The following is a 16442-nucleotide window of genomic DNA, read 5'->3' as shown; positions in this document are numbered from 1 at the left end:
AAGAGAAATCAAAATCTAAAAATAATATAATTTTGGTGATTTGAACTTTGCCAGTTACAAGGAATTTCAAAAACTATAATCGTGGAATTTCACTACTTGTTACTTCAAGTTCTTACCTATTTATATTGTAATATTGTATGAAACATATATCGTACATACTGTTCTGTAAGCACATTGTAGCACCACTATAAAAAATGATTTCAAATTCCACAATGATAATAAATTCAGATAAAATTTATTGATGCTAAAATTTTAAAAAAAAATCTGAGAGGTTTCTGAGTACGGTATTTACGACTTATACTTTTGTTTCATTCAATTTAATAGAATAGAATGACTTATTCATCTAATGACGTGGCATGAAATGGGACTGGGCCTTGGCAGCAAGCATTGGGAGAAATTAGGAATTACGGTACAAATAAGTTTTAAAATGAGGAATATAATATAATATAATGAATCAGTAAAATAAGAAATGTACATTATTATAACAGAGTTGGTAGGGTAAAATTTATTATGAAAATTAATTAAAGAACCTACTATATCAAACAAAATACTCGAATAAATCAGTTACAGGCTAAATATTTGTTGTGGCTGGTGACAACTACAACGAAAATTGTCAAGACTTATGCAAAAATGAAAAAATTGAGATCTCTTAATATATAGCTCTTGCAATTGAAAATACCAATAGCCTCATTCAAAATTCGAGCACGTCAGTCCGAAAAGCAAAATTCATTACTTTACTGAACACTTTATCTCCAAAATGGTTTGATGTAATCAAATGTGAGATTTGTACTCAGAAGAATGTTAAATGTCCTTAAAATATTAAGGACATAGAATGTTAAGGACTTAAAATGTTAAGGACATAAAATGTTAAGGTCCTAGAAATGTTAAGGTCCTTAAAACAGCTTGATTCTAAATGAACATGTATTAATTTTTTATCATTACCGTATTTTTCCAAAACATTGAAATGCATTGAATTGTTTGTTTCTCAGGATGGTTACCCTTTCATTTATGAAATGACCTCTATTCCATTTCCCTGTCGATTATAAAATTATAACTAAATGTGTTTTTTTTTCATTCATGGGAAAATGAGGCCCAGCTTCTGGATGATCTTCTAGAAGAAGTTTCTTCTATAGAATAACCGCTTTTCGAAGAATGTGTAGATCAAATGTCATTCATACTGTCATACAATCAAAAGCCAACTTTAACAAACAAGCCAACTCTACTGTCAAAAGAGAAAAACATCTATGAAGCCACACACATCATAATATAGTCTTCAAGTTAGTTCTATTCGATAAAATAATTTTTTTATTGTTCACGACTAGACTAGCTTTTGATTACTCCGTTCACCCTAATCCTCCTGTTAATAAAAGTGTTTTGGAGAATATTAAATAGAGAATAATAATAGAGAACTTGACGTGAATAATAGAATTTCAATGTGAATCATTCTGAACATCTATGAAGTTAACTTGTTGTGAATGATAGTTTGAAAGTGGAAAACTATTTAAATGGGATTGCCCAAGTACTACTGTAATCAATATATGATATCACCTTCACAATACACCCCGCTTTAAAAATCTCTGAGGATTCTTTTCATCCAAACATTAAGAGTTACCCTGAGAGCTCTCAACTTTTGGATGAAAAAATCTTCACAGATTCTTGGAGTTGGCGTAAAACCTCATAACTGGCTATTTGTCTATCCGAATGTTGTATTTTTTGATCTGCATTGACTCCTTGAAATCAATCTACTATTGAATAGCTCAGGTGGCTGATGTTGTAGTTTATCTATGGGTATCTTCACACTTAGCTACCCTACGCTGAAATACGTCCTATCTCCCAATGTTAAATGCAAGCTGCATATCTGTCAATCAAGATTCAAAGCTCGGATTCAACATTGGAAGACAGGACGCATTTCAGCGTAGTGTAAAAATACCTTAACAGTAAATCTATTAAAATAAAATGGAAACCAATAATGATTTAGGAGAGAAATATTGATGATTATAAGGTACCTCACTTCTCTTATTCTGATCAAGTGGATGAAATCAAATATATGCCGGTGCATTTGCCTACACTGCTTGTAATATCAGTGATGAAATTTCGCTGTATATTATGATTTCAATTGGGTTGACTTTCGATGTTTTCTGTGTGTGACTCAACAAATGTTTTCAACGAATCAATCAGCATGCTCTCATTCATCGAAAACATAGAACCACTCATTCACTCCCTAACAAATCCCATACGACAAAGCTTTATGCATGTAGAAGTCTAACAAGGATTATTTATTACTTATTTATCAATGATATTGTATTCTGAATCACCAGAACAAGTTTTCTACGTAATATATCATAGATGCATAAGAGTATAAATCTTCTATACTTCTCTACTCAAGTGCTCTTAAGATATTTTAAGTGAGATTTTTATAAAAATATTTATACTATAATTATTTATATTTATTGAGTCCTACATTATAGCATTATATATATTATTTATAGCATTCTTTAAACTACTGATTAATGAATATTAAATGATTGAAGAGTTTTAATAAAAATATTAGTCGAAGCAAAAGCTAACGTTTTTTTTTATAAGGAAGAGTTTTGAAGAATCATACCAATGTTTTATTATCAGGAGAATAATAATTATATTCACCTATTATTTCCTTAATTTGTTTACTATAATAAGCATACTTTAACAAAATGCATTTTTTGTATTATTCAATACTTTAATATCGAAATAAGCTTAAAACATACAGTCAAAGCTCTTTTTCATAACATTATTATTGCTCAAATACACAGTATGATTACTATTGGTAAGAGAGTAAAAAGTAAATTTGTATGGCTTTTGTTGGTGGGGATTCCCTTGCGGGAAGGTCCCACCGCCTGAATACATAATTTAAGCCGTCAATGGGCCTTACGACTGTCATACTTCAGCCGGGACCGACAATTTAATGAAGAGAGTAATGAATTGGTAAGAGCAACTCTTGGTATAAAATGGTGAGGGATATTGGAAAGAACATTTTCTACTCATTCAATTGAATGACTGATATAATGAAGATCATTGACATTAAATTCAACTCAAATGGAAATTTGTTCAAGTGCTCGAATTATAAAGAAATGCGTTTACTTTGAAACGTATAGACTTTTTTTTAAAGAAGGCGTCTTCGATTGGTTCTCGTGGCATTTAATCTTGATTCAAATTCAACAGTCTTTTACCATAGACTCCAAAAGTTTAATCGTATGATATGTGAATAACTTCAATAAAGTAGAACACTTTTCCAAGACTAAGCTTTTTAAATGAAATAACTCTTTCATATCTTTTCAACTGTCAGATTCATGGATTATTTACTATAAGTGAAGATATGAGCCACAAAATACTTTCCTAAACTAACCAAATAATAGATTCTCAAACTGAGGAGAATGTTCAACAAACTATCAATTCAAGCAATGATTTCAGTAATCATCAATGAAAGTTTTCTTTAACAGCGATGAACTTCGTTTCAAGACCGTCATTGATCATGAGAAATGTTGAAATGCATCGATTATTAACATCTAGATTGTAAACATTGCAACAAAATTTGGGTAATTGCCATAAAAGTATAATACATGTGTATTATTATTGTTAAGTATTATGAATGCAAATATGAATCAAATAATTGGGAAGACAATAATTTTTCAATCAACATTTTTATTTAACTTCTTGTTCTGCTAATAGCAGATCCATGTTTTCAATGTTCTAGTTATTTGTTTTAATGTTCTAGTATTACATAGAGCTTTGACTGTAACTACACAGACTTTCAAGAATTGAACGTTTGTTTGAGGGTGGAAACTGAAATTGCATTATGGGGGATATAAACGAGAGAAGCCAGGCGTACAATTGTCAGCTGGTTTTACCTGTAGTTCCATCACAACCCTCGGTGTGCGAGGAGCAGCCCTGATCACCCTCTCCCTCTGAGTTAGCAAAATGTTTACAAACTTTTAGAAAAATACAACTCCAAGTTTTCAGACTAGCTCTACACATCGTTTTGAGGGCTTGGGATTTAGTTGATTTATCAAAATAATTTTGAACTTTTAGTAAAATACAATTCCAAGTTTTTAGACTAGCTTATCACATGTTTTTGAGCTTTGAGGGCTTGAGATTTAATTGATTAATCAATGATTTATTGAAATAAGTTATTAATAAGGGAATAACTACTATTAATCAAGTTTATGTTGTTTTAATCAAGTAAGTGTAGTTATTAGTTCTCTAGTTCATTATATAGAATTTTATCAAGATTTTATTGATGATAAAAGTGTCATTCTGCACGAAACAGCGTTTTTTTTTTGTAAAAGAAATCAAACTATATTAATTTATTTGACAATAATCAATAAAGTTAAAAGTTAGTTATAGCTGATAAAGGAGAAAGTAATTCTTTCAATTTATAGCACTGCTCCTTTTGTGTACATTGGTTTATGATGTGATAATGATATTGATAGCTAACAATCAATAAAAATATTATGAAAGATATATTTTACAGTGACTTACGATGAATAAATATGTATGACAAAATCTATATTTGAAATGAATCCAAATTTTTAGATACAGTGGGTGATCAACAGGTTATTTTTGACAGTGCAATAAGATGAAGATTTATTGAGCTATTCCGGTTTTGAAATCGACATAGTGCTAGTAAAATGCTTTCATATAATTTTATTTCGAGTGGAATATTGGAAAAATATCATGGCGAAAAATGTATTCACGTCCCATTGCCCAGGCGAAAATTATTGTTTATGTAATTTTTATTATTATATTGTATCATTAATTTATCATGTGACATTTATTTGGTTATTGTTCCTGGCATTTGTTTATAAAAACTACTATTCATTAAACTGAATGAAACCAAATAAAATCTGGGGTCTCAAAATAAATCAATAACCTCTCTCACAAAATGAAACACATTGGTGATCCGCGACAAGGTTTTGTAACACAAATCATCCTGCTTTAACGATCACTGGTTAAGAGCGAAATAAATAAAACTATAAAACTTGACTTTCTTGTTCTTGATGGAATTTATTATTAAATTCATAAAATTAAAACTATCACTATATCCTTGGAGATATTATGAATTTGAACAAAATATTTATTGTAGGCTATATATTGCTATAGAAATGAAAATGGATGAATTGAAAATTCATTTAAACAATGTAAATTTGATATTTTAACACAGTTTTTGTCTGGTAAATAAAACCTGCTGGAATAAATACTCTTAATTCCATTTGAAATGCTTTGCCAATGAAATTATTGATATATTATATTGGAAATAAAACAAAAAATCTGACGAATTACAATATTGAACAGTTCTGGTACAGAGGGGACCTTGTCATTGTTTTCCTAAATTGAAAATATTTTGAAAGTATAAAAAGAGAAATGGTATACTTTGTGAGTTTGGAAAATTCAGACAGTTAATTACAAATGATTTTTAATTATATTTATTATATTACGGTATTAGATTCGATTTAATAAAAGACTCACCCATTTTGATAAATTAGATACACGACTCATCTATTATAAATGATCTATTGTTAAAATTATTAAGAAATAATGACTAAACATTCCAATGTAACCTGAACTTAGAAGAGGAAACTTCACTCAAATGATTTGATACTGCTATTTTTGAATGGAATGAAAATTACAAACAATGACTATATTACAAAACGAATGTAACACATAAGTTTGGAGTAAATTATCGTCCTCAACAACGTGACACCGTGATAGTTTACTAGATTATCGATTTTTTAGTAAGATCTGTTCTAATATTATGTAATTGATTAATCCAAATTAGAGTTTGAGCAAGTAAAATAATATGAATAGCACCAAGAAAACTATTTACTATTCAATTTCAAGGTTTACTGTAGTCATATTCACGTTCTAAAGTCAGTATCTGATTAACATCGGTTCGCTATCCTTGTCTGCTATTGGGAATAGAAGATTTATATAAATTAATAAAAACAATATGAAAACTTGTAGTACCCTTTATTATTAAAAACTTTAAAATATTTCAGGTTGAAATATAAAAGGTTTTAAATAATAAAGGGTACTACAAGTTTTCATAAATTGTTTTTTATTAATTTGTACAAAAGACGCCCAATTAAGTGAAGTATTTTCAAGATCTATATACTCTTCCAAATCCTTAATGATGCTAACTTGTTTGTAGACTAGAGACCATTTGTGGAAATATGAACTATCAAAACGTTTCATCTCAATTATAGAAATTAATCATGGAAACTCTAATCTCAATTTATTATGAAAATTCATTATATCATAGAAAATCTATTTTTTGACGATTGAATATATTTGTGATAGAATTAATCAATATAAGCAAGAACCAACAATTAATATTTGATCAGAATTACCGGAGCAAATTGTATCTTATCTATGTTCTATAGAAGGTGGTGGAAAAAATGGCAACAATGCCTTCCTATGATTTCCACTGACTTTAGAACGAGAGTGTCACTATAGAACATATTGTACTAAGGTACAACTACCTTCTTCCTAGGATTAAGTTGGTTGGAAAAACCAACTGATGAAAAGTAATACAATAAAACAAAACTGTGCCACCATGATTAACTCTAAAGGTGCGTACAGATTTACGCGCCGCGAACATGAGTAATTCACTTTTAATCAGCTGATGCCAAGCATTTTATATCAGTATCTTAACGTTTCTGTAAAAATATAGATATAATCAGCTGATTTAAAGTGAATTGCTCATGTTCGCGGCGAGTATAATATCTGTACACACCTTTACGAATCTCACCTTCTGTGAATTCCATTACCAGATCTCACATCGTAATATGATATAAAGACAACTAGTCGACCGATTAGTGGGATGACGGGTCGGACAACTAGTCGGTTGATTAGTGGGACAACTAGTCGACCGATTAGTGTGATAACTAGTTGAACAACTAGTCTGCCGATTAGTGGACAACTAGTCGACCGATTAGTGGGGAGACTGGTCGGACAACTGGCCGACCGATTAGTGTGACGACTAGCCGGACAACTAGTCGACCGATTAGTGGGAAGACTGGTCGGACAACTGGCCGACCGATTAGTGTGACGACTAGCCGGACAACTAGTCGACCGATTAGTGGGACAACTAGTCGGCCGATTAGTGGGACAACTAGTCGGCCGATTAGTGTGTTGACTAGCCGGATAGCTAGTCGGCCGATTAGTGGGACAACTAGTCGGTCGATTAGTGCGACAACTAGCCGGACAGCTAGTCGGCCGATTAGAGTGATGACTAGTCGGACAACTAGTCGGCCGATTTGTGTGATGACTAGTCGGTCGATAAGTGGGCCAACTAGTCTACCGATTAGTGGGGCAACTAGTGGCTGGATTAGTCGGACAACTAGTTGGGCTATCAGTAGGACAACTAGTCGGATTGTTCCATCACTCACGCTCCCATTTGTTCTACCACAAGCTGGACTACTAGTATGATATTGACTGCCCAAGTTTCTTCTACAATAATAATGAATCCAATCTGATATTTCAGATCTATCATTATTATTGTAGAAGAAACTTGGGCAGTCACTATCAGACTAGTAGTGCAGCCTTCGTTTCCTCCTAAAACTGCTCAATCAGAGCCTACGCCAATATTTGTTTACTATATTCGAGAAATAAACGTTACATGCCCTAAACTATTGGAAAAAGAAATCTTATTTGATATTGACCTTGTTCGTGTTTGGTTTTTTCTAGAGCAGAGCATGCCGTCCTCCACTCCTGGAGTTCAGGCGAGGGAATCAGACCAGCTGACCCTGCCGCATTGTCTTTTCTAGCCTGCCACCAGTTGTGATCGTCTTTACTAATTATCTAAAATGCAAACAAACCAACATTATTTCATTTAACACTTATTAGGTAATAACATTATCGATACAGAATTATCGTTATATTTTTTTCAAGTTACCTAATTGCTATAGTGAGGTCCACGTTATAATGACAGTATTTGATCAACTTTGGTTTTGCTATCCTTGTCTATCATTCGACAAAGCCGGTGATAATATCCTTTTCTAGGTCCACAACGATGACAATTATTATGTTTTTGACAATGTAAAAATATAATTAATTGATGCAGAGAATCGGCATCGCTATTCTTCTATATTGTTTATCCACTGCCATTATAACGTGGATCACACTATAGAACTATAGTGAGGTCATTAAGGTGCGTACAGATATACGCGCCGGCGCCGCGAACATGAGCAATTCACTTTAAATCAGCTGATGCCAAGCTTTTTATAACTGTATCTTACCGTTTCTGTAAAAATACAGATATAGTCAGCTAATTAAAAGTGAATTGCTCATGTTCGCGGCGCGTATATCTGTACGCACCTTTATAATGGCAGTGTTTAATTCGCAATGGTATGGCTATCCTTGTCTATCAACAAAGTGGATAGCGTTATCTCTTTCTCGATTTGCTCTGTTGCCAGATCGTCTTTCAACAATGTAGAATTAATAATTATTTAACAAAATATTTCATCTTAATTATGAAAATTCATTATAAAATTATTGAAAAATATAATTTATTGCTTGATAAATATAATTGAGTATTTTAAAAATTGGATAGCGTTATCTCTTTCTCGATTTGCTCTGTTGCCAGATCGTCTTTCAACAAGGTATCATTTATTGCTTAATAAATATAATTAAGTATTTTAAAAGAGAATGAAAAGTTAATAATATTACGTTAATAGACCTGTATCAGCTACCGTCTATAGAAGGCATTGGCAAGACAGGGGATCGGCAACGTTGTTCTGCTATCTTTCTTCACTGCCATTATAACGTGGACCTCACTATACCTATCTTATTAATTTAACCCATTATTATATTTGGAGAAAATTGATCATTATTAGTCTTTTTAGACTAGATTGCATTAAAAATCGAAAGAAAAAATTATTAATTTGATAGTATACAATCATCATATATTTCACCTTTGATAATAAATATCGGGGGACCCAGCTTTGCTCTGGAGTGTAAAAGCATAGAAAGATTTAATTTATAGTTTATATTTATTTATTCATTTTCTCAGTCGAACTGTGTATCACTAACAGCATCTAGTTACTATTTTGGACTTTCTGAAGTAGACATGTTTTCTAAAAAAAGATAAATAAACGAAAATAAGTTTCTCTTGCTGAATTTTTCTACTCTTTTCTTGCTGGATGATCCCATACACATGCACTCGTTCACTCTCTTCCATTACGGTATTGACAGACGACAAAATTTCCGTCTGTTTTTCCAAGGACGTATTTATCCTTTTAATGTCCTTCAGCGAGTTATCCAAGGGTTGAGACCTAGTGCAATCGAATCTTCATATCATAAACCTACTTTGTTCCGAATTTCGTGAAAATCGTTAGAGCCGTTTTCGAGATCCGTTGAACATAAAAATATATACCCATATATCTATATAACCACATAACCATATAAGTATATCTAGACTATACAGAAATTGCTCGATTAATATAATAGGATTTTGTGTTTTTGAATTAAATTCATTGCAGGCGAAACAGTGTCACTTACGCCAGCAGTGCCATTTTATATACGAGTATATTCAAATATTTCGAGTATATTCAAGTATTTACTAATCAATGGTTGTACTGTATATTGTTCATTTGAGGCAAATTTTTGACTTATGATTTTTGACATGAATAATTGAAAATTGAACAAAATCCCAGATAATTCACGATAAGTATCCAGAAGACTTCTGCAACTGCAAGTATTGACAACAGAAGATATGAATTGAGGGAAAATATTGATGGACGCTACTTCACCATAAATATTAGTCCGAGTGGCGATAGGACCCAGAACCACAGTATACATACAGTACGGAAACTTGGCTATACCCTGACGCCAAAATCCGCCATCTTGTTAGGAAGCGCCGCATTGTAATAGTATTGATGGTAGGTTCGGATCACTTCAATGATCCGGATCAATTGATCTCATTCACTGCCACGAGCCAATCAGAAGACCAGGATTGGAACTTCCCAAGGTCACGTGACGTGTTTAGTATTGGGGTCATGTAAAAAGCATTGGTTAGATAGGCGATTGATTACAAGTTTCCATTCTGTATATTCTGTGCCAGAACCTTCTGAGTGTCTGTCATAATTAGCTTTTCATCACTGATAGAGGGGGGGTGCAGTTGAGAATTCATCGATTTTCCATCTAGCTATTCTCGCTGTTGTCAATATTTGCATTTGCAGAAGACTTCAGGGCCAGGATAGTTGATAGCACATTATTTACATTTCGCTTGATTAATTGTCGGCCGGGTTGGTCTAGTGGTAGTAGGAGCATTACAAAATTCGGTCTACTAGTCAGAAGCCTATGAGTCAAGAAGAAATTATTTCTTTGTTTGTGGATACAGCACCACAAGATGTTTTTATAATAATTGAAATAAACTTTGAGCTCTCTTGAGTGAAAAAGTATTATCAAATTGAAAAAAAAGTTGCGCAATGTCAAAATCACTTAAATAAAAAATACACTTTGTACAAAATTGAGGTGAAAACAAAATTATTAATGAGTTTCTCATAGTACCAATATTTTTTAAATACACAACCGGTTTCAGCCAATTATGCCATTATCAAGTGTCCAGATGACTGATAGATATAAAATTTATTTAAGTTAGTTATTCATTAATTCATTTATTTATCAATAAAAATAAAAATCATAATATAGATCTGACTGGGCAACAGCAACAGTCCTAGCCCAAAACTGCTCTACTCCCAAATTTTATAAATAATTCAATTTCCAAAAAATTAGTATATTATTCAATATATTTTTTAAATATAATAATGATGTTCATATGAGCACCAGTATATCATGTTGTATCAGTTGATGGATAATAAATACATAATACTAACATATTATGTTAGTTTCTATAGAATGGAATGAGAAACTATGTAGATTGGTATGACATTTCTGTGAAAATTTGATTCAAGGGCACAAACTTTCTTTAAATTGAGTGGTGAAAACTTACTTGCAGTATATCTCCTGTTTTGAAGGAGATTCCAGCTTGAGCACAAGGTATCAGGTCATCATCCAGAGGATCGTAGTCAAATTGAGCACGGACAAATATCTGAAACAGCATAAACAATCAATAGGTATCCATCCAAACTAAGAATTATACAAATTGTTTGATAATATCCACTAGTGCACATATAAGAAAAAATAGATTAACTATTTTACAACTCATCATACAAAATTGTAAAATAAAATGAGGAAAAGATACATTTTTGAAACTGAAGGTTAATCGAAACCATTATAACTGGAAATAAAGTGAAACTATAAATGAAAAACAAGAAGTTTCCCCTACGAAGGAATCAATTTCAGTCAATTCTTGTGAACAGTGCTACAGTTATGACAATTCCATCATGGAAATTGATGTCCTACATCTATATCTTAAGACAACGAACAATTATATTTTGACATAAAAATTACAGATATATGCGTAAATCAAATAGATATACTTTCCCTGAAATATACTCCTCATTTAGAGTTATAAATTGCTGTGATGCTTGAATAACGCAGTAAAAATTGATAGATTTTGAACAAGTTGGATACTTGGATTCGTTTTCTATCTTTCAAAACTTGAACCATTTTTATACATGAAGATAAACTAAATCTACAATCCATGAAAGTAGAATTAACACACATTTCAAGGTTTTTTTATGAATATGATAAATACTATATTTGCTGTATTCTATCTTTTCATGTGTTTTGAAAGTAAGGTACTCTTGAAGACTTCACCTTTACATTTTAATATCACCAAGGATGCGGAGACCAATTGATTGAAATTCGTGTAATATTATGCATGTTAAAATACAGCTCAAATACTTCTTCACCGCTTCAGAGAAAAATTAGATTTGAACTTCTCACATTTTTGAAAACTATTCCATCCTCTTATAAATCTGATACTCCTTTTATGATACTCATTATTCACATCTACAAGTAGGAGACTTGAAAAATACAGAAGTGCATAGTCGACAACAATATTCCATGATATTAATCAATATTACAAATTATTTTGCTAGACACAGTAATAAATTGCGAAAGTTGTAGAAATTTCTATTTTCTATTATTTTTCATGATATACACCATACATTATTGAAAGTTCATTTCGATCCAATCTTCAGTCGTAGAAATTTGCAGTGCTTGGATTATTATTAGATACTAAAATCGATCATTTTCACCAAAATATTAAAATTGAACAATTTTTACTAGTTTCCATTGTTTTCAATTCTATTCCAGCATAGTATCACGCTCTCATTGAAACCAAATATATGAAATTCCACTTTTCAGTTACTACATGTTAAATATATATTCCAAACAAGGGAAATAATAATTATAATAGAAAAACTCTTGACTTCAGTTTACAACTATACTTCCAAGATAATAATGCATAGACAGTAATAATAATTGTGGAAGTGGCAGTACGCTTCACATAATCAGGGCTTATACTTGTTCCTATCAGGTATTAGTCTGATCATTCATTTCTGAAAGTTCAGGTCACATAGGAATTCAGTCTATGTAACAATACTGGATCAAATACACCATTTTATTTATCATGAATGCATAGAATAGGTACTCGGTAAAACGAGTAGGTTGCTATAATATATGCCTACACATATGCCTACTGAAATTAGCAGCATAAATAACTGAATTTTCAAATAAAATATTTCTTGTATAATTTATTCTACATGGATAGAGACATTAATGGTACAATTTTGGATAACAATATCAATAATCTACGATAATCTTAAGAATTTTGAAACATACTTGATGCTAAATCCATCAGAACCGACATGAAAATGAAAGAAATGATTGTTTCAAATTAGAATTTTCAAATACTGTAATGGTAACACAATAATTTATGAGTAATGAGAAAACTCCTTCAGTCGATTTGAAGATTTGCTTCGAACAAAACAGAAATTGCATTGAATGAGACTGGGGAAAGATGTGAATGTATTGACGATTGATTGATAATCGCTCTAAACAAGAGAAATTGTTTCTAATGCAATTGCGAGAAACTTCTAGAATGTATTTTTAGGTCTATTAATATCTGTACTTGATAGCGAATGGTCATGATTGTGGAAAGGGTTTCCCATTCAAATCTCTATAGTAATAAGAGAGTATAACTTAAGTATGATGCCTAGAATCAACATGACTCTTGAAGATCCTGTTGTCTAATCTATTATTCAAACTGCCCAGAAGTGGTTAGAGTTTTTTTTCAAAATGAATGCACACTTGCAAGTAAACTAATTAGAAGAAGAGGAATAGAAGGCTACTTTATTAATATCGAAGAAGGTTGAGCCAGAATGATCAATACTCGTATTGAAGCAGAAACCTTTTACTCTTTTTTAAAATGATTGAGTCATAGCGGTCATGGGTATTTCTGTCGTGACAGAGCTTATTGTACAATACACTGAAAGAATATGAATTTAATTGATTTTGGCTAAGTATGTACTTAGTTAGACCGCACTAGATGACCAAATATTGAATTTTCAGAATACAGTAAATCGTAAACAGTAAATATGCATCCTCAGAATACAGTAAATCTTGAATATTGAATCGTTCTTGGTAAATAGCTTGAACTTTTTAACTTGATTCAAAACCACAGTTATATTTTGGTATAACATTATAATTATATTATTCATCAGGGCTCGAATTCGCTCAAAAATAGTATTTTCTAAACTGCTTCATCTTCATAGGCTACTAGAAATGTTCAAATTCGAACTTTGAATCAATCTCTCTAAGAACACATCCATTTAGAATGTTTTAAGATAAGTAACATAACCATTCTATTACGGTACAATAATTATTAAAATTGTGACTTTTGGAGAAAAATTACCAATGTATAAATCATTCAAGTAAGGAGGAACGTATTGTATTATTTCTTTAATGTCGATAGAAATTGAATTCCTTGGATACCATACTGTGGAATCTCTATCTTTCCTCAATAGTAGCCTACAAAATTATATTATAAAACAATAAAATTTCAATTTGAAGGAGTTTCTCAAATCAAAATTGATACAATGGTATTTTTTGTATTAATAATGCAGTAGATAATCCAGTATAATAGTCTAAAAATATAGTAGGTTATACAGAGTACAGACACACATAAATTATATTGTTTACATGAATATTATTCGAATTTTAGCATGTTTATTTTAAATTATGATACATTTGTTTTAGATATGAAGTTGTTTTATGGTAATTATTGGTATCTTAACTGAATCATCAACAAGAGGCTACGTCATCAGCTGAGATGCTTATTATTTTATTCGAAGACCTCTAAATTAAATTTTTATAAAACCAATTTATCTTTGTTTTATGGTAATTATTGGTATCTTAACTGACTCATCAACAAGTGGCTACGTCATCAGCTGAGATGCTTATTATTTTATTTGAAGACCTCTAAATTAATTTTTTATAAAACCTATATTTATCTTGGAGTTATAAACAATCAAGTTTCTTATTGAATGATTTGTTACAGGAATTTGGTTTCAATTTTGTAAAAGATAGGCTATTCTAGATGTAAACACATAAAAACAAACAAATATTTTCAATCACAACTGATCAGAATTGTAAAAAATGGAACTAAAATACATAGAAATTAAAACAAAGTTTAAATAATATAAAATTTATTTAATTTTTATATTTATGTTTATACTTCATAGTATAGTGTATTATATTATCGTAAATATTTTGAAAACATCAAATTTATTATTTTTCAATCATTTTATAAGAAAATTTTCATTCAATAGTGTATTGAATACAAAATGATTTAATGGTTGCTGCAATACAGCAATATTATCAACAAAAATTTATTTATGTATAGATTATTTAATAATTAATTATTAATATTATTATTATTTAGAAACTCATGCATCCAGAAAAATAGTTCCATGCACAATAATTGCAGTGTGAGAACACTGCTGGTACAAACACACCTACTAACAACTGGCACATGCTTGTTTAGGAAAAAAGAAATGTCAAATTTATTTTATCCATCCAAGTTACCTAGAACATTCAGGTTCAAGTATTCTACTTGGAAGTACGGTACCCGATGCATGGACTCTATTTTACATTCAAGAAATCTATCAGGAGTCAACAAATATCAAGAACTACGTGCACAAAGCTATAATGACACCTACAAAAGCTGTATGATATTTTGGAAAGGAACCATAAGCCATGAAATATTGTGAATTTTGCTGGAATTCATTTTATGTGAACTGGTTAGGCGATAATGTTATTTGTAAATTAAATATGTACAGTAATGAACAAATGAATACCGTCGTTTCGGCTATACTCAGAGGATAATCTCCATGGGAAAAATTCTATGTCTCAAATATTATGGATTTATGAATGTTTGAAATGGTAAGCTGTAATGTAATGTAAGGTAAATGCTAATGTACCATGGGTAAAGGCTGTGTGATGGAATTAAAACATTCATATTCCATTTATCGAAAGAATTGTTTCAGCATCTCCAAAAATCTCAAGGAGACAAATGCTTCTGGTGTGCTATTCAGAGTAGCATCTGATGGTCTCCCTCAACGCAAGCCCTGAAAACCTTTGATTGAACTCCATGTGAGTTCTTTGGAATTGGACCAAAAGGCATTAACCAATTTGAAATGCCGTAGATCTACTTTCCAATGGATTTCTGTTCAGCTGATCGGAAACAGAAATCGTGAAACCACATTTGTTCTTACGAGAGTGTTCACACATTGGTAAGCTAGTGCTATGGCTAGAAACCGGAATCATATCAGCAAAAAAACTAGTGTTTCACTCAGGAATGAACAATAACAATAGTAGGCTATGCAAATATATGATCACTCCCAAAATAACCAAAAGTTTTGAAGCTTCCTGTTTCTGTTCAGTAAATCTAGAATTCTTTAGAGATGAAATAAAATGTGATTTCAATTTTAAACTGAGAGACAGGACCATTTGAACTTGGAATTTGGTATAGGTATGCTGTATATGATGGAATAATGGATATATCTATTTTTAAACTTGCCCAATGCTTTCAATTCAGGAGAAAATAAATACAAAACTTTAAAGAAACAAATGTTCCAATTATTCAAATTCGTAGAATTTGGAAAGTGATGAAATTGATTTCTGTGAGCTTTGAAAAATATAGCCTACAAGTGTAATTTATTATGAAGGAACTCAAAATCAATAACATTGAATAAATAAACATGATTTATTATGAGAAAACGATATCGTATCTTTTTTTCAACTAACATTTTGTAATTATTATTAAAAAAGATCCCAATTAACATTTTGTATTCATGAAATCAAAATAGTTCGAAATTGGGAAATTAGAAATCATGAATTGGAACTCAAATCAAAAGAAAAACCAACAAAGTTCTCCACCCTAACTTGATTTTTTCTCAACATGTCTATTTGTCTAAGTGTTTTTACAGTTTAAAAAT

At 31.1% G+C, this 16442-nt stretch overlaps 1 protein-coding gene and 1 long non-coding RNA gene across 25 annotated transcripts in view; one reads left to right on the top strand and one right to left on the bottom strand.

Moving 5' to 3' along the window:
• LOC120349062 overlaps positions 1 to 3929 on the top strand; it is a 52921-nt gene extending 48992 nt beyond the window's left edge. Inside the window, exon 4 of the long non-coding RNA XR_005570281.1 lies at positions 3812 to 3929. This is a non-coding gene — a long non-coding RNA (uncharacterized LOC120349062). The remainder of the gene's footprint in view (positions 1 to 3811) is intronic.
• Positions 1 to 16442, bottom strand: part of LOC111058930 (peripheral plasma membrane protein CASK) — a 545689-nt gene that overhangs the window by 11924 nt on the left and 517323 nt on the right. For 8 of the 24 annotated variants that reach the window (XM_039445680.1, XM_039445685.1, XM_039418912.1 and 5 more), the window contains 4 exons: positions 12787 to 12792; positions 10988 to 11086; positions 7698 to 7836; positions 3885 to 3941 (listed from right to left, as the gene is read on the bottom strand). In XM_039445680.1, the coding sequence (XP_039301614.1) occupies positions 3885 to 3941; positions 7698 to 7836; positions 10988 to 11086; positions 12787 to 12792 (301 nt within the window). The remainder of the gene's footprint in view (positions 1 to 3884; positions 3942 to 7697; positions 7837 to 10987; positions 11087 to 12786; positions 12793 to 16442) is intronic. The other 16 variants (XM_039418941.1, XM_039418945.1, XM_039418973.1 and 13 more) reach the window with 3 other exon arrangements.

The sequence above is a fragment of the Nilaparvata lugens genome, chromosome 1 (assembly GCF_014356525.2).
Source record: "Nilaparvata lugens isolate BPH chromosome 1, ASM1435652v1, whole genome shotgun sequence".
In the NCBI taxonomy this organism is placed as follows: domain Eukaryota; kingdom Metazoa; phylum Arthropoda; class Insecta; order Hemiptera; family Delphacidae; genus Nilaparvata; species Nilaparvata lugens.
The sequence above is the reverse complement of the archived record's forward strand: the minus strand, read 5'-3'. Positions and strand labels throughout refer to the sequence as shown.